The 27,761-nt window shown below is 43.6% G+C and overlaps 1 protein-coding gene across 1 annotated transcript; it reads right to left on the reverse strand.

Moving 5' to 3' along the window:
- On the reverse strand, window positions 1-27,718 carry RGMB (repulsive guidance molecule BMP co-receptor b). Its single transcript, XM_060009110.2, has 4 exons — window positions 27,531-27,718; window positions 23,014-23,279; window positions 17,399-17,907; window positions 1-4,027 (listed from the first exon to the last, which is right to left on the reverse strand). Exons 2-4 carry the CDS (start codon window positions 23,159-23,161, stop codon window positions 3,359-3,361), a joined length of 1,326 nt encoding a protein of 441 aa, XP_059865093.1. The 5' UTR covers window positions 23,162-23,279; window positions 27,531-27,718; the 3' UTR covers window positions 1-3,358.
- Window positions 27,719-27,761: the final 43 nt, after the last annotated feature.

Here is a 27,761-nt window from a genome sequence, read left to right on the forward strand (position 1 = left end):
ACTAAGTGTAAGGATTAACTTTCTCTTTAAGAAATGATTATATATGTTTTCCCCAATCAGAATTGGCTCCATTTAATATTCTACCTAGTAGCACTAACAGTGCTTTTCTGTGCCTTCAGTTTGGGTTTAATTCTTTTTCAAGCTTTTCTACCCTTTGGCATGTTTCGTGAACAAAGACTAACTTACAGTCTTGTGATGTCTCTTTCTGGAACACCCAAGAAGTGGGGATTTACAGAAGTTTCCAAAGCCAGAAAATCCTGCCCCCCAAGATCCTCCCCACCAGGACTAAGTTGTTGCCATCCAGGCTGCCTTCAAAGAACCAAATGCAGGTCCCATGTCTGCAGGGGCCCAAAACTAATACTAAAGACAGACCTTTGGGATAATACTGACTTATCTGCAACTGCTTAAAATTTAAAAAGGAAAAACCACAGTAGTGATATAGTTTAGAAAATGAGTCTGTGGACAAGTTGTACAACTTACTGTCAGTAACCATAAAGGATTTTGCACAAACACACCCTCACTCCCTTTCTTCTGCTATTTCTCGGCTCTTCCAGCAGGTGTCACTACAATCACAGAACAAACATTCCACAGGATGGTATGTAACTTTATTTTTCTACCATAATTTAAAGTATTTACACACTGCACACTCACTGTTTTACACAGATACTTATTCATATACCTATGAACCACATCTAAAGGTTTCTTTGCAAAGACTCTACACACTGTGGGAGTTTCCAAGCATAACAAAGAGAAGGACAAAAAAATGTTTCGAGTCTTTTAAAGACAGCCACGTGGAGCATCTGTGAAAACCAGTGTTTTCCCACAAGTTTAAGCTCCCCCAGAAGACGTTTGAACAGCTACATCCTACCTATGTGTTAGTATGACCCGACACTCTTCTGGTTAAGGAGGATTTCAAAAACCAACATGTGCAAGTAGCATTTTCTTTAGACATTCTACGAAAGAAACTGGAGAAGATAAACCAGGCCCTTCTCTAGAGAAATACCTGTATTTCTGAAACAGTTATCTGTGGGGAGGGCCTCAGTGTCATACAGAGATACTGACTATAAAGGGAGAACAGCTAAATACACTGGTACTAATAATAGTGATGTAGGATGCTTTTAAGCATCCTTTCCAGGTAAATGATATGGGCAAAACAACCCAATTTTCTTTTCCCAACTATTAGCAGAGGTGGTTGTTTTGCTTTCCCTGAAAAGGACAAAGGTATGTTAATCATATACACTCTAAACCCAGACACTGTAGAAAACTTCTACTGTTTTTACTTCACTTTTAGACTATTTGCACAAAAATAGTGGTTAGAAGTACCCTAAATATTTTTCCTTCATTCTACTCAAATTACGTCAAAATTACTAGCTAACTATACCTTCTAACCTGGCACAGGATTCTGTAAGTGAACAAAAGAAGTCACGGCTCAGAGCTGATGGTAGGTAGGCCCCCGGTCCAGCTCTTATATAAGGATAACAGGTTTGGGTTTCAACCCTCTGTAAGCAGGATGCCTTCAGGATTTTCCCAGACTGGCCAAGATTATTCTCTCATATACCAGAAGATGGTCGAGAGGAGGTTTGCCACCTCTGGATGAACCCACATCTCCATCCTGTGACTGATCGATCAGTTCACGAAGAAACAGAACTTCACAAAATGACATCCTCTTTCCTGCCAGTCTGGGCCTCTGGCAGTGCCACTTATCAACAGGACATGGCAAAAGGAAGAAATTACCTGGCCAACTAAAACTAAGCAGAATCTTGACCCAAAGATTCTGCTGTGAAATTTAAAGTTCACTAACTTTTGTTTGCATTTACGTAAATGATTAGGGTAAAGTATAAATATTACCACTAATTCTTGGAACCATACATTTACATTTTAGATGTAACAACATAAACCTACCTAGCCTGGAGTTCATGTTCTCAGTTACCGTTCTTGCCTTTTGTTGGTGGTGTTTTCCTTTTGCAAGAGGTGCCAACAATGGAATTGAAGAGGCAAGGAGTTTCTCTGTAGCTTGGTGAAATTACTATAAAGTAAAATGACTAAATAATAGTCACCTACTGATGTTAAGAGGGAGAGTATCTGATTAAATCGAGAGGCCACCTGGGGTGCAATACTGCCCAGTGCGAATGTCTGGACTAACCAGCACCCAGAGTTAGCTACATACAGAGTCAGGCCAAGGAAGCGCTTCTGTCATGAGCGCCCCAGTCCACTCCATTATGCACACAGATGTGTCAAAGGCTGAGGAAGGCCTCGGTGTGGAGGGCAAGGAAGAGGAAAACTTTGTGATGGGATCTGGGCCTTGATGTTAAAGCAAGAATCTAACAAACCTCAGTCCCTGGGGTCCTAAAGTGAGACTGAGGAGGGCTTACTGGGCGTGAACACAGGCAGCAGTGTGTTTCTGAGCCCAAACAGCCAAGGAAGAGAAGGCTAAGAATGTGCGCTTGTACAAATTACAGAGATAAGAGCAAGGCATGATCACTCAATTTATGTTTTTGCGTTTTGTTCGTTCAATGTAGAATAGAGTTAAAAGAGGGAAAAGCTACAGTTTACACAAGGACACGGGATGACAAAATTCTGAGAGCTGCCGGGGTCTAGCAAGATGCCTGGTATTTATCTATGAAATTGTCATCACTAGCCCCTTCTGACCTATAAAAACAGCAGTTTTCATTCAACCTACCATACTATAAGTGCTCAGATATAACAATCCTAGTTAATAAGAACGGTACTAACATTCTCCCCACCCTCCGAAAAAGTGACAGCTGTAAAAGAGGAAGAGGGCCTAGAATCAGTGTTTAAACAGCCAAAAGCACCTGGAGGGGGGTTAACTGTCCTTCCACATCGAGCAAGGGCAGAAGAAGAGGGTAAGGACCTAGTTCAAAGGAACGAGGCAGCTGCCCCAGGAGGCGGCAGGTGAAAGCTGCGTGCATGGGATGAGCAGCAGTGGGAAAGGACAGGAGGGCGCAGCCAGGAAGAGCTACAAACAACGTCACCGGTCATCTTCAAAGGGAACGCTGCGTATGGTGTCTGTGCACGTGTACTATATACATACTAACCAGGTACACACATAAATATTTAATATATAAAAAATAAAGTGCTTTCTAACAGGTCCCCAGGCAGGGACATTATAAAACATTTCACAAAACTGCAAAACAAAATCGATACAATCAAAGAACACTACATCCAACAGACGTGAAAACAGTCAAACACAATATGTACAATCAGGTGGGTGTCCCAGGACAAACATCCTGTCATATACATGGTATATACATATATACTCTTTTACTCAATATATTATGACAATATATATTTTAAAATTTTGTTATAGACAAAAACAGAAACAAAACAAAGACAACCCCTACAAAAACACGATAAGGATGGAGCACGCGAGGCCTAGACTGACAGACAGATGGCTGTCTCCACGGGGAGTCCCGAGGCCACTGCTTGGGAAAATGTGCCAGCGTTCTTTCCTGGGGTGCAGTGCCGCCACGTCTTCCAAGGCACTGTGGGCTGCGGCAGTGAAGTTGGCATCCCCCGTGGTGAGCAGGTCAAAGACACAGGACTGGAAATAGATGTCCTTCACCGGCATCTTCTCGTGGCATTGAGCGTTAGCAGTCTCCAGTGTGTAGCCAGGCCAGGCCTGGGCCGAGGACGTGTGAGGCAGGCTGTGCCCTAGGATGGCAGACACCTGGCCCTGCCCGTCATCGATGCGCTCGCTCAGGGGGCAGCCGTTCACACACAGCTGCAGGTCCTGGCTCTCCTCGTAGGACATGGCCAGGTCTTCAGGCATGCGGACGGCGAGGGTCAGGTAGCGACCCAGCTGCCGCACGAACACCGTGGTCCCTATGTAGCGAGCGTGCATCTCCACGTAGCGGCCGCTCTCCCTCTCCACGATACGCAGGCTCTTGATGTCGCCGTCCCCTCCACTGGTGCTGCCATCCACAAAGGCAGCTGGCAGGTCATCTGTCACAGCTTGGTATACTTTCTGATCTGTACACTCGCGGTGGGCTTTGAAGATGATGGTGATCTGTGGGAAGGAACGCGTACAAAGTTTAACACGATGGGAGGGATACGGGACGGTGCATCCTTGTGTGGCAAGAGCTGCTCTCCATTCTGGAGTTGAATGGCTAGAGGCAGAATCTCCAGACTAGGCCTCTTTGCTTCTGCCTTGCAAGTGAATGGTGTCACTGTTAGGGAAACTTTTAAAAGTCCTATGTATTTGGAATGATAATTTAACACAGATCCGGGGAATGTGCCTCCGGAAAAAATGTTCATTTTCCTAAGACAGAACAATGCTGTTGTTGGGATACAGGCAATTTTTATTGGTAATTTATATCTTGTCTCCTTCCAAAAACAGATGAGCTGTGGTAGAGCTCTGAGAAAAAAAGATTCCGTTCTCAGTTATGCAGAAGCTCTAAGTGGCTTAATTAACAATAAACCTACCAGAAATTTTTTTTTTTTTTTTTTTTTGCCGTACGCGGGCCTCTCACTGTTGTGGCCTCTCCCGTTGCGGAGCACAGGCTCCGGATGCACAGGCTCAGCGGCCATGGCTCATGGGCCTAGCCGCTCCGCGGCAGGTGGGATCTTCCTGGACCGGGGCACGAACCCGCATCCCCTGCATCGGCAGGCAGACTCTCAACCACTGCGCCACCAGGGAAGCCCCGTACCAGAACTTCAATTTCTAAAAAGTTTCTCCCTTGGACGCTAAAACCATATCCCATGACTCATCACTACAAACTTACTTATAAACACTGAGGGAGGAAATGGAAAGCTGAGGAGGGGGCCATCCCAGCAACAGCTACCAATCATGTGCCTCAGGAAAGATTTCTCTTAAGTCCCTTAATCAAATGTTTCACATGACTGACTAATCGCTGTGACAGCAAACTCACTTAGCAAATGCAGCTCCCAAGCACTGGCAGACTAAATACCCTAAACCTAGTTACAGCAAATGTTTTCCCCAAACAGCACGATGGCCCTTCGACTTCTCAGAAATCTGTTCCCCAGTCAACTCTCAACCCGCCAAGTTAAGCAGACAATTCATGGAGAAAAAACTACTGATAATACAAAAGCTTCCCTTGAGTGAACTGATTTTATTTCCTTAATTAGAACAATTATTAAAAAAAAATGAACCTTGAGCACCTTGTCTCCAACATCCTCAACATCTCTGCCGCAGGGGATGGAAGGAAGATGACGAGGAAGAGACAGGGCCTTCTGGGTCACACAGGTGGGAAAACGGTCCCCAAGGGGGAAAAAAGACTATGCTTTGAGATCTGAGTTATTGTCAATAACTGAGGTAACAGCTTCTTCTTCTTTTTTTTTTTTTCAGAGAACTATTTTATTTTAAATTAATCTTTACTGGAGTATAGTTACTTTACAATGTTGTGTTAGCTTCTACTGCACAGCAAAACTTTACAATGTTGTGTTAGCTTCTACTGCACAGCAAAACGAATCAGCCATACATACACACCTATCCCTCTCCTTTTGGACTTCCCGCCCATTTAGGTCACCACAGTGCATTAAGTAGAGTTCCCTGTGCTGTACAGTATGCTCCCATCAGTTTTCTATTTTATACATAGCATCAATAGAGTGTATGTGTCAATCCCAATTATTCTTTCTTCTTGAAGAAAAAAAGAAGTATCAGGTGACTTCAGTCAAGGAGGGAGGTAGACAAGCCAAACACTCTACAGATTACTCTGGATGGAGGGAACCTTCCACCTCCTGCAAGGGGGCTAATCAAAACAATAGACCCTTGTTTAAAAGGCCATGCCGGCCCCTCCCCACCCCGCTCTCTACAAGTCCTCACCACCACCCTCAAGTTTATGTCCGAAGGGCTTTTTCCCCAGCTCGGCCAGCATTTGCTCACACTATTTAATTCCACGTGTTACCACCAGTGTTACCTAACTGGAATTTTCCAGCCTGTTCATTTCACTTCAGCCAGTTATAAAGCCACATCTGAACCAGCTGCACTGTAGCAACTGGTTAAATTCATATCCATTGTTTGCAGCTGCAACTAAAACCCAGACAATGCACTAAGAAAATGCTTGGTTTTCTCCCTTCCTAATTACCCTGAGCCACAATTTAATTTCATGACCAGCCTTCTCACATTTCAACACCTTCCTAACAACCTGAAGGAGGTGTACCAGAGATGATTTCAGGAAATTTGTTGTGCATCCAACCATACGACCTTCCAGAGCGAGTGGGATTTTGAGCTAGATATCTAATGGGACTATAAAATAGATTTATTTGGTGGCTCTAAAGACAGTTTGACAAGTGCTTTTTTAAGGTAAGCTGGGATCCCTTGGAGGTGAAAAAGATTTATTCAAGTAAATTCTGCACCTGAAGAGTTGAAAGTTAATACAGACGGCTACAATAAGAGTAACAGACTTTTCATACAGCCACTCTCCTCATTTTCAACTAGAACATCCACACTCAAAGAGTAAATGAACTCTTCTACAACAGCTAGGCCATTTGTCCTTCCAGTCTAACAAACCTCAAATTTAAACCAACTTGGCGTTATCTGCAAGAATTAAGTACTTTTTAGTTCACCTTAGGAAAAACACAGAGGAATTAGTTTTGTTGCGACAACACACCAGAGAGATCCAATTCCAAACAAGTTTCTAAAAAGGCAAGCAAGGGTCAATATTAAGATGAGTGGAATAGTTCCAGCTCTCACCAAGTCCACCAATTCCAACTCGGGAGTCATTTCAAACACTCTCACGTTATTGTCCTCTGCTATGCCTGTGACACTGACAGTAACTCCCATTACTTCTAGAAGATCAAGTAAAACTCAAAGCTTGACCGCTGCATACTATCTACACTTACAAAATATTCCAGTTTACCTAATGGATTTCTGTCTGTCCAATTTCCTAGGAGTGATTTTCTCTATGAGACAACGAAGCTGGTATTTCTCTTGTTGTTCCTCCTTTAGGTGAAATAATTCGCTCGGAGCATATGTATAGAATTAGCCCTTGAATCAAGATGCTGAGGGTAATGAAGCAACCTCAAAGCCTGAGAGAAGTTTCCTGAGTGGTCCTCTGTAGTTTAAGTAAGTACTGAAGAGATACCTAGAGATATAATCAATGTAGTAGAAAACACTAGGTAACAGTTTCACATGACTTAAGTTTTGTAATGTAATTTCATTCCTCATACAATTAATTACAACTCGAGGTCTTAAAAAGCAGGCACTCAGCCATGAAGGGCCAGAAATTCATTTCCAGATTCTGTCTCCCTCTTCAGAAAAAAAAAAAAATTTATTCACTCTCAATAATTCTTACTTTAAAAACACTCAAAATTTAATTGGCATGTTTGGTAATTCCACACGTTTTCTATTTCCAACTAGCAGCTGTCAGAGGGTAAAAACAGGACATTCAAAAATGTATTCTAAAGCTCTCCAACAGATAATTTAAAAACACCAGCTATGCTGCTTACTTTCCCCCCTCTATGAACTGATCCATATGCTGTAATAACTCAATTTGGCACATCTGTTCTATGCCACACCATTTATTATTGATGGATGGCATTTCTGTGCATTTAAAACACCAGTGCCTTTTGTTAAACCTCCCCCGCCCAGCCCCTCCCAACCCTCACCTCAGACAAACTACTCCAGTCCCCTCATTCATTTTTAATGTTTCATTCCCTGAGATCTTTACCACCCAACGGGTCTCTTAGGAAGAGCAAGAGAGCAGCTACAAATCAACCTTTCCACACGAGTAAGGCCATAAGGATTTAAGGTTTGCTGTGAAATACCAATATTCAGAGGCAGCTGCCTCTCCTTTCCACCAGGAAAGTAAAAAAAAAAAATTAACTGAAAACGACGTAGCCCAGAGAACCAGGCATTGCCTTGGCAATGCACAGACAGAGCTTCCCCAGGCTCGACAGCCTTGCAAAGTGCTGCACAGAAGTTTTCAAACAGTAGAATTCCCCACAGGCTGTGCACTTAACTATTTGTGCTTATTGTATTTTGGAAGAAACATTTATTGGTGTTTAATCAGGCCATCTGGCACTGCAAGTGCAGGACCTTACTAGATTTCTCTAATAGCAGAACTCGACTTTAAGATCAAGGGACTCCATCTCTTGGATTAAGATGGGCCCGCAAACCAAACTGAAAGTCACAGAAATCAGCCTGGAACATACAGAAACAATTTTGATATGTACCTAATTAAGATTCTGCTTGTGTTAAGGAAGCTAAAATTAATTTTATTTCATATAATTAGCTGATAAGTCTACTTCCTCAGATCCTCTGGGTGCAATTATAGGTTGAAAAAACAGGCGACTGTGGGAGAATAAGAGAACGCTGTGCCCATGGCCCCTTTGCTCTTACCAGATCAGTGGAGTACAGCCTCTACACTCAGTCCTCAAGGCTGAGCAAAACAAGAAACCATTCCCAAAAGGGCACATGCTTCAAAGAAATAAACACACGTGCTGTATCTCCAGCTCTAAAACACATAATCTTAACTTCAGAGGGTCAGTTTTTATAAATGTTGAGGAGTCTGAGCCTAGGAAGCTCTGAAGCACCATAAGGAAGTATCTCGGCTGGACTGGGGAGAACTCTGGATCTCTCTCCCTTTTGTGGAGCAGGAAACAAAAGCATATTCATTTAGAATAACTTTCTGTTTGAACAGTTTCATACAAAACCTAGGAGAGTGTATGTACCATACTTAAGGAAAAAATGTTGCATTGGTTAATAACTGATGTCATTGATAATTTTCCTGAAAAACTAAGAAAAAAAAATCTGTCAGGAAGGTGTGAACTCGATGAACCGAATGTAATTTTACCATTCCGACTCAGCCTACATATCAGCTATCTACCTATAGGAAATCTGAACTTAAGATCTATAAGAGTATAGTTTCTTAAGTAATTTCATTGGAGTAGGACAAGATACTAACAGGAAGACAGTAGTACATGTGTTTAAGAGGAGGGTGGCAGGTTAAAAATCTTACTCTAGACTTCTTTTAAGTCCTGAATGAGACTATAAAAATCTCCTACCTTCTAAGGATATCAAAATAGGTTTCTCTATGCTCATGAGTCTCTTTCCACAGAGCTCTGTTCTAGAAACATGTACAGGATTCCAGAGAAACGGAATGGATCAGACTTATTTATTCTTCAGTGTTGCCCTAGGTAATACATGCAGGAACAAGGGCTGCCTTGGCTGCTGGAGGGGTTCTTGGCAGCAGATGGAGAAAGAAGAAACCAAACCAGAGGGAAAGGACACCCACAGTTGAGGCTGCTAGGGTGGTCCAGGGGAGAAGCATTAAGCTCAGTGGCTGGAAAGAGCATGTGAGAGAGAAAGGGAAGCAGGCCCTGGGATGACACATAAAAGGGACAGGCAAAAAAAATGTCGACTTCCAAAGGGAAATTTCTGTACACTTAAAACAAGGAAGGCTGGAAGTAGAAATAGGCTCAGAGACAGGGAAATCGGCCAGTTTCCTTGTACAGACCAGAGCTGAGTTTGGGGAGGAAAGGCCTCTGGTCCTCACAGTCTTGGCACTCAGAGAACTCCAAACGGAACTTCTTGTTTGTTGTGTTCGGACTTTGCATTGAGGAGGCCAGCAAATATAGGAACTCACTACACTGCTAGATGCGAAGTTAGATATGTGTAGACAGTATTACAGGCCGAGGCTGCCACTGTGCTTTAGACCAGAGGCTAAAAATATTCTGAAAGGTGACAGCCAGGGCCAGAGGCAATAACTCTAGGGGCAGGAATCTGCCCTAGCAAGTCTTGCTTTTAGGGATCTCCCTCCTAATTGGGGGGGGGGGATGGGGGGGATGGGCACAGGGCCAGGGTTCAGCACAGCTGTTTCCCAAACCAATGGGGATTAGGAAATCACAGTCTCATTGATCATTTTTCAGTTTTGGTGATTTAAAAAGCAAAAGGGCTTGAAGGTCTCCACAATACACTCACACTCTGTCACTTGTAGGTTCAATTGCAGGTTCCCAGGGCTATTAAAAAAAAAAGCAAAGGCCAGGAACGAGGTGGTTACAGGCAGTGACCATATATTCCAAGAAGCCAGTTAACTGGAAAGTTACAAAACAATATCCTTCTGTCTTCATTTTCCTGAGGCAGGGAGCGGGGAAAGCATGAACACCACATAAATGCACACGTGTGCTTATGTGTGTACTCACCCACACCTTTAGACGGAAAGATTAAACCCTGACCCCCTTTTTTCAGGAGCACATGCAGAGCAGATGGGAAGTTAGTATTTAAATGCTGTCACATCAATTCTATCCACAGTGTGTATACTAAGTTCCAACACTGAAAGAACCCCACCAGCAGCAGCAAAGGTACTTTGGGCTCCAGCTCTTAATAACCAGCTAACTGGGACATACAGAGCTCCTCTCTCCACAGACCCAACTTCACGTGAAGTTCTTTCTAGACCCGACAGCATCATGTTTTCACTACAAGGCTCTCCAGCTAAATTCTGCATCTTAGATGAGTGCTGCCATTCTTGTTAGTTATTACTTACTGACAAGCTGAGCAGTTTAAGAAGTCCTGAAGTTACCCCACCCATGAGAACACAAAATTCAAAACAGTGGAAGAGCAAGTTCTACTACAGTCAAAACAAATAAAGACAAAATGGGTAAGGTAGCATTTTTCATTGTTCAACACTGTAGGTAACTATCCCACATTCCGCACAGGCAGAAACTGTTTGGTTAGCATTAATTGAAGCCAACAAAAAAAGTACCAACCATCCAATGTTTCCTTCTTGCCCCTTCCTCTCAAAATGTTAACTCAAAGAAAATTTAACAGGGCAGAGAGAAACATTTGGAAATGTGACAGAAAAACAAGTTCTAACTCTCAGCTGTGCATCAGACTTGGCCTCCTGCCTCTGGTTTAAACTATGAAGGAGTGTGGATTTGTTTTAAAGGAGTAGAGGCCCACAGCACTCGCATGGAATCCTGGCTGGCTCAGGCAGGCGTTGGGTTAATTTCTCTTATAAATGGGGGATTACGAAGGTCCTTTTTGTCCTTCCAAACCACATCTGGCACAGAGGGAGCGGCACAGAGAGATTCAAAATATAAAACTGACAAGATACACAGACACAAATTTTATACATTTTTAGACAGTTTCCACTAACATCTTCCGTATTTCTTCATTCTATTCCAGAGAACAGAAAGATGATAAAAGACTCATTACCCAGAGTACATGAATCTGTATGAACAATATAAAGGTGTATCTTGTTTGGAAAGTACAGCATAAAGAATAAACAAGGCAGGCCCATTTTCACCTTACAAAATGATCTTTCACACTTACAGATATATCATGGAGCTAATAATTTCTCCTTCTTTTCCTTCTTCCTTTGCCCACATATACTTTTACCTCCAGGCAATCTGCTGAAGTTTCATATAGTTCTATGAAGCAAAGCTGAATAGTTTCTGGGCCTGAGACCTTACAATCCAGTACAAACGAGAGCTATGCAGGAAACAGAAAAGGACAAATAGAAATACTACCACCTGCAATTATAGCTGATTTCTGCTTTTCTAAAAACTATTCTTTAATGTTTCAATATTATCTCTACAATAAGTGAATTCAGGGAGGATAAGGTTATCTAAGACATGTTTTCATGTGTCTTAAAGATGAGATGGAACCCTGAAAAAATGATTTTAACTAAGAACTGGTGATACTGATGGTCAAATTCCCTAGAAAGCTTTCTGGTATTAAATCAAAGATCAATAACCTTTCAACAGTGGCATCCAGGGTTCTAGAGCCTGCTAGGGTATACAGGAGTGAGGAGACCTGGGTGCAGGTGAGGGGCCACCTGAACAGTGGGAAGTGAAAAGGGAGACTGTGACAAATCCTAGGAGTAAGAACACTGGCCTGTGATGGTGACCAGCAGGGACAGTCAGGCCCTGGGTACAGCAGCCCATCTCTCCGGCCCAACCTCCTGGTCCTTCCTGACACCCGAGAAAACTCGCAGCTCTTGGAACCAGCTTATAATGTGGGCCACCAACGTTCTAAGAAGAAACCCTGCAAATGGCTTTTTTTCCCCCACACACAAACCCACAATTCTCCACTGACTGCTGCAAAGTTTAGTTATGTGCTTAGACTGAGGCAGAGACAACATTCACCTCTGCATCTCCCATGCATAATAGGCCCTTTAATGCTGGGTGTTTCAAATGCAGCACCACATTATACATTTTATCAGAGAAATGAATATAGTATACAAGCTGGGAGCTACAACTGCAAACTTCTTTCCCATCTGTTCTGCAATATGCCTCAACTGGTGTTATAACTTTTTTTTTTTAGCATTTCTGCAAAACAAGGAGGACCATGACAAGATGCAAATCTTAAAAAGATGGCAAGAATTAGCTGCATAACAGATAATCGTAACAAAACAAAGAGCAACCTCAGATTTTAAGGATTAGTTACAATGTATCTGCAAGACAGCTTGTGCTCTCTGGAAGGAAAGGGCTCTATATTCTCAAAGAAACTGCCACCTGTCCCTTCTGTAACAATGTTGCACGAAAGCACAGTGTCCATGTATTCAAATCACAATCTGGCAGAGGGAAGGATAAGGCATCTTCCTTAGTCCACAAAAATAAGAATGATCACCACTGTGTAGCTCACATTGTCTCCATGAAGATACTAAAAACATAATTGGTTACAAAAACTTGGCTACAAAAAAATGCACTAGGCCTAGGGTCAAGAGAGGACAGATTTCCAAACCTTGATCCAAAGATATGCCTAAAAAAGACAGTGGAAAGCCTTTGCAATGCAGGCGCGTCTGCTCTGATTTTGTAACCAACAGAGAATGACCCAGAACATTGGTTTACATGCCCACATTTGATTGTCGAACAACAGTTCATGCTAAGGGGCATCAGAAAGGAGCACAGGATCCAATCATGCTCTAGGACCCTACAAGTGAAGAGTATTTTATCATCAGGGAACACCTTGGGTTATGCAGTTTGATGAAGATAGTAAGCAAGAATGGGTCAAAGGGACTAAGTCTTCCTGTATCTCTAGTATCATCAACCAGTGGAAGTTTTCAGGAAATTTCCCAGAAAGCAGCTAGAGTTCGAGACTTAGGGATAATTATGGACTTTCAAAGACAGGGTCTCTTACCATGCTTTGGATAGGCACTGAAAGCTACTGCCCATGGGGTCACTGGGAGCTGGTGGCCCATGGCAGCAGCAAGAATTCACAAGGCACCTCAGAGTACCTGTTCAACAGCCACCCGGCTTGGTCAAGCACAAAGAACACACCTCTTCCCCAAAGTCAAACTGCCTGAAGGTAAACCACCTTCTCTCACTAAAGGATGAAGTACAGAAAAATCTGAAGATCTATAAAGGACCTGCAGTCATCTCAATCTCCCCTCCTACTTGCAGTTTTGTTTCACTGAGTTTGAAGAACAGCATACAAAAGCTAGAGTGATGAGAAAGGACATGATTACGTTAAAACAAAAGGGAAAACAAAGCAAAGGTATACCAATTATTTGTACAGAGTAATTTTTAAAAATATTGCCATCATTTAGGTGTGTAATACATTCATCCTTGAAATTTTTTGGTTAAAGGAATCATTTTAAATGCACCTGAGAGACTGGTGCTTTTAATACATGTTACTAGGAATACATTTGTAAAGTGCAGAATCCTTTCATAAAATAATTTATACCAAAATCACCTGTAATCATGGCATATACAATTCCTTATTAAATCCACATAAACAGGGATACATAGATGCACAGAATGAAGTAAAAAGGAGTTGAGACTGAGAGGCTGGCAAAGAGAATGTGGAAGAGAAGTTACAGAAGCCCAGCATCCCCACAGATGACCTGGTTATTTACCTGTGTGAGGCCCAGGAGAGATACTGGCATTGTGTCCCCTCCCCCACCCCCAGCCCAAAACAGAAACTGCTTTTCTTCCCATGTAGCCAGCGCTGCCAGTTCTAAGCCTGCCCCCTCTCTCATCTCTCTCCCGCAGAGTGCCTGCAGGCCAGAAGCTGCCCCTTACAGCCAAAGGTGTAGAAGGTGGCCCAGAGCTGACATGGATCTCAGCAGAGGTGTGCAGGTGTGCCAGGAACCCTGGCAGCCCCAGGGCGGGGAGAGATGAAAAAATAGCCCTGGTCTCCCCTTTAGGAACACATCTAGCTGGCAAGGTGGCCAACCATACAGACTCCTGGGAAGGGATCCCCAACAGGCTGGTGGAGGGCACGACATAAACCCAGTGGCCGTGAGAAGGCATACCTGCACGCAGCATGACCGACGTTTCCCGGGGAACGGGGAGAGAAAGTAGACAAGGGAAGATGAGGCCAAACTGTCAAGCACTGCAGGTCTTGCTGCCCTACACTCACTGCTTGCCATGTGGATAAGGAAAAGTCTTAGCTAATAAATGACCCCTTGAGTATACAGGTGACTCTGTAGTTTAGATTTTTTTTCCCCCCAAGCTTTGTCTTTTCGTGATGAGGTTTGAAACGTGGGTGTTTAGGGGCAGGTAGAGCTCACAAAGACAGCCTTGAAGATGACTTGCTTAAGAAGCCAGGTTACCAGGACTGAGTTGCCTTAGGGACTTCCCTGAGCAAAACACCTGAGTCTAGTGCTTCAGTTTAGTGCTGAAGGTGGTGAAATGAATGTTTGCTTAAATACTATAATTTCGGCATCACAACCAGCCAGCCTCTATGATATGACATCATTGGTCAGTCTTTAAATCTAGTGACACTGAGCACATAGGTCATTAAAAATGCTTGACCACAGGATGACACAGTATCCGCAATGTGCAGTGCTGGGTTATCCAATAGCTGGTCTATGTATGTATTTAAGGTCTCAGTAAAGCTGGGACTCATATAAAAAATTCTTCTTAAAGGTTTCTTGAAAACAGTATTACAGTAGACATCAAGGAAAAAAAATTAGATCTTTTTTGGAACTTATTTCTTATGTACTTTTTTGTCTCATTGTTTTTATTTTTATTGCCATCATTTTTTCATTGCTTAGAATTTTTAAAAGGGTTCATTTTGGCCCTGGGTTGGTAAAAGGAAATTGCAGTGCAAAATTTTAGGCCTTTGTTTGGTTTCACCAGCAGAAGCCATACCAACATGGAGACAGGCCCTCAACAGTAACCTTCCAGATGCTTTTGGGGGCTTTGGAGAGAGTTACAAAAAGAAGAAGGAAAGAAACAACTACTAGGGGTCATAGAGTAATTTGTTGCTGAACAGCATGGTCACCAGATGTGGGGAAATACTTTCCAATAGTGCAATTAAAGACCAAACATTCTCACTGTCTGCTTGAATTTATGTTAGAGGATAATTTTTCCCCTCTCCTTTCTGGAATGGGTAAAATCTTTGATCCTTACCAAAGTGAGGGAGAAAACAAATTGCATTTATTTATTTGCTAAAAACTATGAGAGATTCAACCACAACTGAAATAGAATGATCTGAAGTCCTTCAGTGTCAACTGTTCCATTTATATAATGTTAATACTCATAAGGTAACCAGTTGTCCCCAAATATTTTCAACATGATCAGTAAAAAGTATAATATTTTGAAAGGTTGAACACCAAACAGAAGTGACATGTGACTGGATGGAAGGCTTGGAAAACAAAACTTTGGGCTTGTGAAAAGAAACAATATAGCTGACCCCTGAACAACAGGAGGATTAGGGGCAAAGACCCCTGTGCAGTTGAAAATTCACATATAACTTTATAGCTGGCCCTCTGTATCGAGAGTTCTGCACCCAAGGATTCAACCAACCATGGATCATGTAGTACTGTAGTATTTACTACTGGAAAAAAATCCACGTAAGTGGACTGGTGCAGTTCAAACCCATGTTGTTCAAGGGTCAACTGTATTTTCCCAGGCACACAGCACTTATTAATCTCAAAAGTATCGTTTGAAGGATACCACTCCAAGCCCTCAATTATTTACACAATAATTTTGATGATTTTCTACATTCCTAATGGAACTGTCTTCTTGAATTTTCAGTGTTATGTCTTTCCAAATACTATTCTCAGGTTTTATATCCTATGACTGCAATAATGATGGATTTTTTGCCCATGGCTTGTCTTATGACTTCATAATTATACTAACTTCATATCATAACATACAGCAAATACATATTTTAATATACAGATAGGAAAAATTACTTGCATACTTGTAAAACACAGAGGAAGAAAAGTTTGAGATATAAGATTTGGAAAGGTAAGCTTGGGCTTTATTGGGAGTTGAAGCGTAAATAGTTTAAGTCCCCCTAATTTGTCTAGATCGATGTAATAGTCTTTGTTCAGAGCAATGACTTCTAATCTTAGATTTGTGACACCCCCGGGGTGTCTCCATACATCTCTGGAGATGCTGTAAAATTCCCTCCACAAAATGTGAAGTAAAATAATTTAAATTCACTTAATGACTATGCCACATATGTTTGGAGGCAAGGGAGGTGTCCTGGAATCAAAAGAACAGTCGTTAAGTATTATAAAAGCTTGTTCCCTGTCAATTATATTTTAGCCTAAACCAACTGATGAAAAGATAAACAAAGGAAATCAAGCAAGATGAGAAAACCTGTATATGTGATTTTGTGGTTGGAGGAGACGGTGAAGGAGCTGCTTACTTGGGATGCTATTTTCATGGACAACCCTTTTTGACTGCTTTATTTATTAACACCTGAATCAGCTCGGACTGGCAACTGGAAAGCCAGTCATAGCTCCTCTCCACCTACTTGCACTAAGACACTGGTGCCTTAAAATTGGCTTAGAGGATCTCTATTCAGTATTAGTTTCTTTAAAACAAACAAACAACAACCACATACACTGGCAGCTAGACAGGGTAAGTTTAACTTAACTATGTCAGTTTTCCCCTCAGGCTGACTTACATTTTTATCCTGAGATGACATGGGGTTATAAATCACTGCTCTGCAATATCCAATTCTTAACTTCCTTGGTCACCACTAGGTTAGGAACTAAAACACCACTGTGGGCTTGCCACTGAGAAGCTGGCTTATAGCCATTACATTTTACTATAGCTTCCAAGTTCCCAATAAAATTTCCTGATGGGTTACTGCCTCTGGCTTCACAGCGTTCTTTATTCAGAACACCCATTTCAGTCATCTGATAAATCTGAACATGGATTTCTTCAAGAGCCACACACATCTGCACTTAAAAATGAAACCACTGAAAAAATAAAGAACTTTTTTTTTTCATTAAGCAAGCCTGCCTTTTCCCTAGAGAACCCAACTTCAATGTTTACTTTTTATTTTTCATATCACTGCCTATTTAAATTTAGACCCACATTTTACATAAGCCCTAGAATTCCACTGAGAAATTTTTTACCAAGTAATTTTCATTTAATCCTTCATCCACCCTGCGTGCCAAGATGACCAAGAGAAGCTCCTTTTAAACTAGGTCTTTTGTATCACACTGCAAAAGTTGCCTGAAGAATCAAACTCTGAAAGTTATTGGAAAGAAGAAAAAAGTACACTTGCCTTATCTGTAGCAGTAGCACTGGATCCAGGGACCACAGGCACATTCGTCACTTGAACTGAAAGATAATTATTATCTATGAGTGGCCAGGCCCCTTCCACTTTGCATGTCTGGAAGTGATCCTTGAAAGTTCTAAGGTGAGGATCTCCGAACAAGCCACAAAAAAGGTAATTAGGAGGGTTCTGGTCCCCTCCCCTGTGTTCTCTCGCTCCCGCGTGGCTATGATAGTTACAAGGGTCATGGGTCACTTCAGGGTTTGTGGAGGATGTGGGTCCGTCCTTAGAACAGTTCCTCTGGCTCATGAGGTCACTGATACCCAACACAGCAGAATGGTATACTAGGTTACCACGGCAGGCTTTTGAAGTTCGCTGGGTGCAGCCGGCATAGGCACGCAGAGCCTTGCAAAACTCAGAGTCAAAGCCATCAATGGCAGAGTTCAGGTTTGAAGTCAGGAACACAAAGTCTGTGGTACATTTCTGGATTCGACATTGGGCTGGCTGTTGGCAGTCACCTATGAGAAAGAAGATAAGAACAAACATTTTTTAAATGCTTCACAACTTCCTGAGCTACATGAGAAAATGACATTCTCCTCTGGGAACTGTTTGTTCTATTTCATATACTCCTATTTTAAGAAGGCCTTCAGAAATAGGGCTGTATTGTGCTTCTTGGCCTCTCACAAAGTAAGCCACTGGGAGAAACACTGCATGCAGCTAGTTAACTTGAAACTAAAGCATGGGCCATTGTGAGTAAACAGGAGTCTAGCCCAGTGTTCTTAGGGTAAAATTACAAGGGAATGATAAACGAAATATTTTATCAACTTTGCTATTGTTTATAGATTTTGAGAAAGATGTCTTTGCTTTAAGACCAAGTCAAAGATATGAACTTTGTTTTGATTTTGAAAACTGCGTAAGTAATGTGCTTTGGAAATCACTGTCTATGCACAAAACCACGAGTAAAGCCTGCACACCTCAGGGAAGGGAAACTCCTAAATTACAGCATGATTAGTTAAAACACCTTTACCCGATTCTACTATGGCTATAGGCAAAGAATATCAGGAAAAAATCCAGGTACTAAGTTAGTCTGCATTTCTTGAGGAATGTTTATCAACAAATTGCATATAAATTAACACTTAATCTCCTGGTTTCTATCAATACAAAGTGTAAATGTTCCCTTAAAAAAATGAAGTGATTGATTTGACCAAGCTAGGTATTCACTTATCCCATAACATCAACCACACTAGGATTCCAGCTCCTAAATAGTTCACCAGTAAAAGTACACTAAATCAAAAAGTACGTAACACTGACAGGTGATCCCACCAACTATGTTTTCTTCCAGAAACAGAACCAGAGACAGAATTATTAGAGTATATATAAACTACTTTTCCCCTAAATCAACAATTCACATAAACTTAATGATTAATTCACATTAACTTAATGATTTAAGTCAAGCTAAAATGAATGAAAAATCATGTGATTACTGCCCTACTATTTAAAAAGTCAGTTTTCAAATTATGGCTTGCCCCTAGCTTCTCATATAAAAATGTGTAAAATCTCTCAAAGCACAAAAAACACAATGAACTGCCAAGACTAGGTCAGTGGTGTGCACCAATCAGTTTAACACTATATTCCTTAAAATGGGAACACCAGGATTAGTGAAATGAGAAACAATTTTCTTTATCATCCACCTCAAATTTTATACAAATGAACTGTAACGCGTATCTGTATTACTTTTGCCCATCCTTTATAGGTCTCTCAACCATGGAGGAGCCTCAGTGTCAAGTCTTAGGTTCCTCATATGAGAAATGAGTAGGTTGTTCTACAGTAAACTCTGTGATCTTTTCTAGGCATAAAATATCTATGGGGGGGAAATCAGTCAGTAGAGTATTATTAAATGTATAATTATTCAAGATTTAGGCATAACAAAACTTCAGGATAATATCAAGATTTAGTAATTTACCTGATAAAGACTTAAAACTAATCCTAATAATCATCTTAGAAAGTTATTTTAATCTTTTCAGTAGTAAACTGCTTTTAAATCTGAATAAAATAGCCTGTAATCTCTGCTCATGGCATCAGCTGGGGAAACAAAAGGTAGGAAATGACAACCTCTTAAGGCACTTTCCCAACCATTCTTAAATTTCAAAAACCAAAAAGGGAAAAATATAGTCAAGATTGGATATTTGATTTAACACAAGTAAAAGAGATTAAAATATTTTAATATTTTGGAGCTATGAATTTACAGCTATCACTAAATCGCACTTAAAAAAATCAAATACATCTTGATGTGTTTGGTCCCTTTTATGTTTGCTCATTCTAAAGTTGATATTTATAGAATTCCTCTCTATAAAGTAGATCAAATCATTTTTCAACTATTTTTACTCAAAAAAGCAAAAATGCGAACAAAAAAATACAACCAACCAACAACCCCCCAAATGGTATTAAACCCATTTTACAGATGGGAAAATCAAGACAAAGGGACACTAAAGGCCTTGTCCTGGCTGGATTGTAAACAGCTAGTATGAAGCCCAGAGCATGGTGCCTTTCCTCAAATCCTGTTTTCATTCCTCCACATGTCACATCTCTACTAAATGCCTGATTCTCAAGACAGTACTTGATAGCTTAAAAAAAGACGTAACTACAGTATTTCTTTTAAAATCAGCTTCACAGTAAGCAGTAAGCAAGAAAATAAAATATGGGCCAAGATCACTCAGTAATGAACAGTTCTTGGACAACATATAAATGACAGCACAAGAACTTTCTGCTAAACTTGCAGTGCCTATTCTTTGTTATGGCCTATAAAATCTAGCCAAGCATACACTTACTAATAATTATTTCAAATAGTCATAAAATATCAGAAGTAAGACCAGCATGGAAATGCAGATTCAACTGTTCAGAAAGAAAGAGAAAAGCAGAATTTAGATTCCCAGCTCCTTTTTTGTTCCTTTCCTTCCTCCCCTCTCGCTTTTTCATAGCAGGTGGGTGCCGATTCCTTTGAGAAATCTCACATAAAACAAAACTCCTTGGGTTCCTTTGTTTTGGATGAGGTTTCTAACAGACTTTTTGAATAGAGAAGATGGGAGGGAGGAGGGCTAAATAGAGAGAAAGTGCATTTGGGTCAGCAGTTTCAGCCCCATCACAGGCTCCTGTATAATGACTAATTTGCAGCATACACCCAGAAACATCCAGGCTTCATGAATTTATAATGACAATGTGCACTTTGCCTGTTATAGGCGGTAAAGTAAGCCTCCTGTCAAAATACCAAGACAATGCAGAGCAGAAACAATTTCAAGGATGCAGCCAAGAAGGCCATGAAGTGTATGAGTAAGCAAGGAACTCCCATATTGGATCTCCATTCAGGAAGCGCAGAGGTTTGCTTAAGGGAAAAAAAAAAAAAAAGTGAATAAAAGTATTCTTTTCATTTCCCAAGGGCAGAATTCAAAATCTGCAGCTACAGATCTATTTTTCAAATCAGATCATCTATGATGTGACAGTATTTTCATTCCGGTAAATGAAACTTACTAAGGGATTTGTGGGTCTATAGCTTTCATTAATGATCCAGACATAAAGACCTCACCATTCAAGACAGTTTCCTCAATGTCCGGACTGCGCGTGTGAATCTGCAGCCCAATCACCAGTTTATAATAAAAGAAATCAGACATGCTGAAGTGAATTAAGTGAAATGCAGAGCCATATGGGGTGCAGAGGCAAATTATATGGATCCAGGCATCAAACATATGGTAGCCCATCTGTAAAGAGCACTCGGCTAGGCTCCCTGCTCTGAGAAACACCCCCTGCATTTCAATAGCACTGCTCTTCAAAGAAATCTCTCAAAAAGGAGCCCTCTTTTCTATAACCAGATTAACTGCTCCATTCCAACAAGCTGTCCACAGATACCACTCACCACAGCAACTCTGGGTAGAATCTAATGGTGACTTCAGCGTGAGCACATTAGGATACTGAGAGGAGTTTCACATTCCAAGTTCTTGAACTAAGGCACCTTAATTTTCTAAACTTTTAAACCAACTTCTTAGGCCTTTCATGGGCCAGCGAAGAAATCTTCAAGGACCACATTCCAATCCTGTTATAGGACCCAATGGCAACTAAAGGAAACGATATCCAAGTAGTCAAGAGGGACACAGTCCTGCCTACCACTTCAATTTCCATTTCAAGCAACCTACACTTTGACATTATGGACACTTATTTTTTTCACACAAAACCCTCCTGAGCAGATTTTTTGACACGTCATAAAAAATTTTCCATGTAACCATAAGCAAACTGACTTTATTTTCTAAGGTTCTAAAGTCACTAATTTAAAACCTTAATCATCGTAAAACTTGCTATTTACACTATTAAGACTTCGGTCTGTTTCCACAAGTGACAGTGTTAAAATGCAGCTGTTACATCACAATGCAAAGTTATGCAAAGTAAATTAAGTCGCCTCCTCAAATGCCACATTTTTTCCCTATTACTTAAAAGACCTCCTGGATTTTTAACACTGCTGCTATGACTTAGTAAATAAATAAGAATTACTCCGTACAGTTGGGCGGCATTAAAGTTCAGTATTCTCCAGATCAGAGCGTTGTGACTGCTGTCCTACAAATACAGGACAAAAAGATCGCGAAGGAAAACTTACCTAATGCTCTAAGTGTGCTCAAACTACAAGATAAATTATCTTTCAATTTGGTATAAAAAAATTCTTTGTCTAGATCTGCTCCTAGAAGTGGTACTTATTAGTAAAGAGTGTCCTAGATTTTTTCCCCAGCTTTATTGAAATGCAACTCACATATAACATCGTGTTAATGAAACGATTTTAAAAAGATAAGTAGGTTAAAACATGCTAAAAGGCTCATCTTCGCTAAGAAGAACGAAGAAGGCTTACTTCGTTAAGAACAGATTCCTCACCGCTGCTTCCATAGGGGAAGCGCCAAACCTCCAGAAGGCAAGACATCTGTCAGCCTCTCCTGGAACCCGAAAACACGCGGCTAGCCACAAAGCACGAGTTTTTCCAAAGAGGTTGAAAGCTGAATTAAAAGCAGCTTTCGCAAATATGAAAGAAATCCCAGTTTTAAAAAGTTTAAGTTACTTCGAGATTAACCCCCAGGTTTTCCAGCTCTGGTGAAAATCTTTCCATCTGGTGCGATTTCTTCGCCTCGCCGCCACCCCCAACTCCAGAGAAGCAGCACAAGGCTCCTAGTCACCCCACCGAGGCGGCGGCGGCGGCTGCGGAAACCTGATCCCAGCCTGACTTTCAGTAAACACCAATGCAGAGAGCAATAAAGCATCCGGAACATTTGTCTCGGGTGCGCAGCCCCCGCCCGCTACATCTTTGATAAGTGGCTGTTGGAGGGGAGATTTATCAACGGTCCGAGCAGAAGGCTGGGAAGGCGGGAGGGAGGGGAAGAGGCCTCTCCTCTGCGCCCCGGGCGCTCCGCTCGGTCAGTGGGTGTGTTCCTGCCGCCGCCCCGCGAGCCCAGCTAAGGTGCATGGCAGGGGCTAGCGAGGCCTTTCCCGTCGCGCCACGCCGCCTTCCGCCCCGGCAAGCGCCTACGGGACCGGGGGTGTCGGGGAACAAAGCACTCGGCCCTAGAGCTGGCTCCCCTCGCGCGCGCGCCTCATACCTGCGTGAAGCAGCCCGAGGCTGAGCAGCAACAGAAGCAGCAACGCCAGGGGCGGCGGGCAGAGCCGGGGGCGGGGGCACTGCTCAGCCCCGGCGGCAGCGGCGAGGGCGGCGGCGGCGGCGCAGGAAGATGCTGCTCTCAAGCCCATGCCCGTCCATGCAGGTCTCGTGGGCTCCGGCGAGGGCGGCGGCGCGGGCGCCGTGGCAGGTCCCGGGCCGTGGCTGCGGCATGGGCCGGAGGACGCGCCTCGCTTCCTCTTCTTCCTCCTTCAGGCCCGCGTCGAGCACGGGCCGCCGCCACCGCCGCAGCGAGCAGTGCGCCGCGGGCGGAGCGAGTTGGCGGCGGCGGCAACAGGGCGCAGTGGCATCGTGGCGGCCGGAGACGGCGGCGGGCGGAGGGAGAAGGGGCGGGAGAGAAGACACAAAGACCGTGAGCGAGTGAGGGGCCCGACCTGCAGCGCGCGGGCGCCCTGGCCGCGGCCAGCGTGGGCTCACCAGGCGTGGAGCTCGGGTGTGGACGAAAATGAGGAGCACGCAGCCCCAACCAGCGGCCACCGCCGGCCAGGATATCTTTCCGCGTCTGCCCAGCTCTCAATCAATCTCAGCCCCTCACTGCCGCCCCGCCCGCCCTACACCCGCCAATCCGAGTCGTCCCCACCCCGACCTCGCCCCTCCCTCTACCTCCATTGGCTGAGAGGCGGACGCTCTGGGCCCAGCCCGCCACTCGTAGGGCCCAAAGCGCCCCCACCTCCGTGCCTCCTCCTTCTTTCTGCCTGCCCCGTGTAGTTCGGGTTCCGCGTCCGCCCGCTGCGAATCCTGTCCTTCGCGCCCGGGCCCAGCCTCCCTCCGGCTCCCTCCTCTGCTCTCCCTCCACCCCGTTCTGCGATTTACTGTTTCCTCGCACCCAATTGAAACAGGCGACAGCAACTTTGTCCTGGCGTCGTTACGAAGGCACCGGCCTTTGACCTCTCCTTGAATTAATGTGATCAGGTTCAACCTCCCTCCATGACTTTTATTAAAAATTTCTTTTTCATCACCCTCACTCTGTCCCTCCAGCTCCAGCTACGGCTACGGCTCCTTGGAGGAAGCGGACGCTTTTACCCTGAGCCTTGCGGCAGGTCCCTTCGCAGCCAATCACATCTGCGGAACCGCGTTCTTAGCCTGTTGCGGACTTTTGGTAAAGCTAGCACCCAGTCGCGTTGGAAATCCGAATGTGACCCACGGTCCGGAACAAATCGGATAGGCTGGGAAGCTACCCGCCAGCTCCCGACGGAGTTCGCTGGCAGCTGTGCGAGGCTCCGGTGTTCTTGTTCCTTTGACATTTCCCTTCCTGAAAGCTGCGGGGAGGGGTCTGAGAGCGGGCGAACTTCAACGTGTTCGGCTACAGTGTAATTAGATTAATGAGGATAGTAAGTTTTTAATGCAGTGTAGAATAATTATGCCATGATTTCTTGTTGCTCAGTGGCTTTTCCACAAATTTTCATCGTCTATTAGCAAATTAACCCAATGGCAGGTCGGTTTCTACTTTTGCGATTGAATGGATCCCAAAATGAGGGAAAACCAATTGTCTGCCAGAAAAGAGGTTGCCAGTGGAGATACAGGAAAGCATGTTGTGAGATTGATGATAGGTTCTAATTTGTTATGAGTAGGTGTGAAGTGGTATCTAATCTCAAGAATGGCCTCAAAGGCCGGGAGCCACTTCGTACTGCCCTTGTCTTTGCCCTTCTCCAAACGGCAAAGGGCTGCCATTTTAAATTCACTGATATCCAAGTCATAGTCTGCAACCCTACCTGCTACATTACTTAGAATCTCTAATTAGGAATTTCGTATCAACCACGGACACGTTAATATTCCAACATGTTAAAAAGTGCTAATCAATGGACCAGGATAATTGAGGACAAACCTTCCAACGCTCCAGCTTACTCATTAGACGCATTCTGAATTATACAAACCACTAGGTCCCTAATGAAGGATGCCTATCTATTTTTACTGCAACTTTTCATTACTTACTTATTACGTACTATGATGACTCAAGTGGTAAACACACCTTTCACTGCCCAAGATATAATCCAAACCTTGTGTGTATCTATAATATGCTTAATAGTAGCTTCAGAGTTGCCTGGAGAAATGACATTTTGGGGGGAGTTATCTGATATGATTTTTAGATGATACTGTGTTGTAAATCAAAAATTTACTCTCTTACAATTACTACATATTACAAATGAAATCAAGTTAATGAAATACTGGTAAGTGTCTTTTAAATAGTAATCAAATGTGAACACTATCTTTCAAAGTATTTTGCTAGCAAAGACTAACAGTAAGATGTTTCTTCTTCCTTAACCCAAGATTTAATTCGACCCCTATGAAAGAAGCATCCTACTTTATTGACCATACTTTAAAACATATAACCAAGAGTTAAGGATCAAATTCAGTTTAGTTTGAGTCTTTTCACTCCTGATTTTCTATGATTTCCCCGCCTTTCCTCTTCTCCCTCCTACATCCTGCTCCTTAAGTACACGGATGCTCTAGATTTTATCAACAGAGGGCACCCTCGAGTCACTGCAAATCCTGGTGTCCTGAAATGGAGCTGTTGTTCTTTAGAGGAAAAACTTCATTTTTTCTAAGGCACTTTACTGCTCCTCTGTTGTAAAATTTGACAAGCTTAATATTTATACGCCTAACAATTCACTTTTTATTGCTGCATAAGTGTTCAGCCTGCTAGAGGAAAACGTTAATTTTCACAATTAAACCACAAGGTGGTTCCTATTTTCAAGACATTAGTCTAGTTGACACATTGGCGGGGTAAATTCGGACTGTTAGTAAGATCCCGAATCAGCTTGGGAAGCAAGAGCGTAGTGAATGGTCACTTACAGCGCATCCACTCCCGCAGCTAGTATGCTGCAAGTTAAGGAGGATTTTAAGACTCTACAAAGAAAAATCTGGGGAGGGAGCTAGAACACAAACATAAAATCGATGACTTATAAAAGTTTTTACATTTTAATCAGAAAAAAAATCGTGAAGTGACAGCTTGCACAATTCACAAATCCACCCTGTTTCTTGCCACTTGTACTCTTTCCTCCTGCGTCTTTGTTTTCAGGAAAAAAAAGATGAGACTGGAACAGTATAATTAGGGGACACAGCAAAGCATCCGTGCAAAATGGGTAGAATTAAAATACATGCCAGCAACATTAATGGATTCTAAACAAGATGTGGTTTCTTATCCTGAACCTTTACATGATGTCTTAACTGTCCCCCTGTTAATATACAGAATCTCCATTTCCAGAAATCTAACACGAGGTCTCTAACAGATCACCGGGGGCAGAGGAGCCAGGAATCAGACCCGGGGTTGCGATTTGTGCAACCCATTTTAGAGTAAAGGCTCCCCTGCTGTTCCCCAGTCCACCCTACGCAAGGCAGGGGTGAAGGAGCCCGGAGTCCGACAGCCCAGCGGCAAGCAGCTTGTATATTGTACTTACATCATTCTTAACCCTTCCGTTCCTGGAGGGGGCTTGGCGGGATCAGGGGATCCCTGAGCTCCGGAACACGCAGGACCTGGATGTGAGAGGAGAGTCCCAGAGCCAGGGGTAAGCGCTGCGCCCCCGGAAGTAGAGGGCCTGGGGCGTGCGTGGGGCTCATCACCCGAGCGTATACAACCGGCCCCCGCGATCCCTTCGGGCTCAGCCGCGGCTCGCACCACTCAAAGCGGCAGGTGCAAAAAGCATTTTGGAGTCGCTTGCCAGCGCGCGGAGGTAATGCGCTTCCTGTCCATTTATCTCAGGAAACCAGCGCAGCCTTCCCTTCCAAACAAAATTAACCTCTCATTACCCAGCCACTCATTCCCGAGAAGGCCTTAAAAGCTTTACCAGCTCGCTAATGTATTTAAGCTTTTCTTCCAGGCAAACGCAGCCGCTGCCGCGACTGCCATCAGCCCCGGGGGTTCCTCTGAGCTCCGCCGGGAGCCAACCGCTTACTTCCCCCCAGCCTGCAGGCTGGGAAACTCTGGCCAACCCAAATCCCAGTTTGTACTAATGGGCTGACCCGACACCCCTGAACCGACTTCATGCCGGAAGCAGCCCAAACAAGTTCCCACTAATTTCACAAGAGCCCCTCGTATCAAGTCCTCAGCTCCCCTATCCTCAAGGAACGGGGGAGGGTACCCGGGAGGAACTTCAATAGCAAGCTGTCCCCGGGGAGTGGGCGCTGACTCCCCTTTGGAACGCCAGCCCTGTTCGCAGCGGGGGCGGGAAGCACTGATCAGGGGCGTGGGGGTAGTGTTAGCTAGGATCCAGCCGATTCCAAAAGTGGAGAAGCAAAGGTGGTTCTAGGTCTACAAGGGGCAAGAAGGGGCCTTTTGGAGGGCTGGGGTTTTCTCACCCTGGTTCTCGCCGCCCCGAGGCTGGCAGATTTATACCACACAGGTGGACGGAGACCTAAACAAAATAGTCCCGGCCGCTGCCTGCCGCTCACCCCTCACGTCCCTCTGGCCCACCGCAAACTTCAACAAAATAAACAACTCACCACAGGCATTCCCTTGTCTGCAGCGCGACGCTTGCCAGCTGGGAAAATAAGCGGCAAGCCACGCGGCCGGGGCGCTGAGGGGGGCAGCGCGGCAGCCGCTTCTCTTCCCCAGGTCGGGGCGGCGGTAACCCGAGGCAGGAGGGAGGTTCCGGCTCGGGGGCTGCTGTCCCTGTTCCCCGACTGCTGCGTGAGCGCCCGGCAAGCGGCTGCCGCGACGTCTCCGCTACCTCG

This window comes from Delphinus delphis, chromosome 3 (genome assembly GCF_949987515.2).
Source record: "Delphinus delphis chromosome 3, mDelDel1.2, whole genome shotgun sequence".
NCBI classification, from domain to species: domain Eukaryota; kingdom Metazoa; phylum Chordata; class Mammalia; order Artiodactyla; family Delphinidae; genus Delphinus; species Delphinus delphis.

What these genes read in the sequence shown, in the direction of transcription:
- RGMB (XM_060009110.2), bottom strand. Translation starts at nt 23,161, where the DNA reads ATGGGCTTGAGAGCAGCATCTTCCTGCGCCGCCGCCGCCGCCCTCGCC. An exon ending in CCTCGGGCTGCTTCACGCAG is followed by an intron (nt 17,908 to 23,013) that starts GTATGAGGCGCG and finishes TCTTTCTCATAG; the next exon opens with GTGACTGCCAACAGCCAGCC. An exon ending in GTGCTACTGCTACAGATAAG is followed by an intron (nt 4,028 to 17,398) that starts GCAAGTGTACTT and finishes TCCTTCCCACAG; the next exon opens with ATCACCATCATCTTCAAAGC.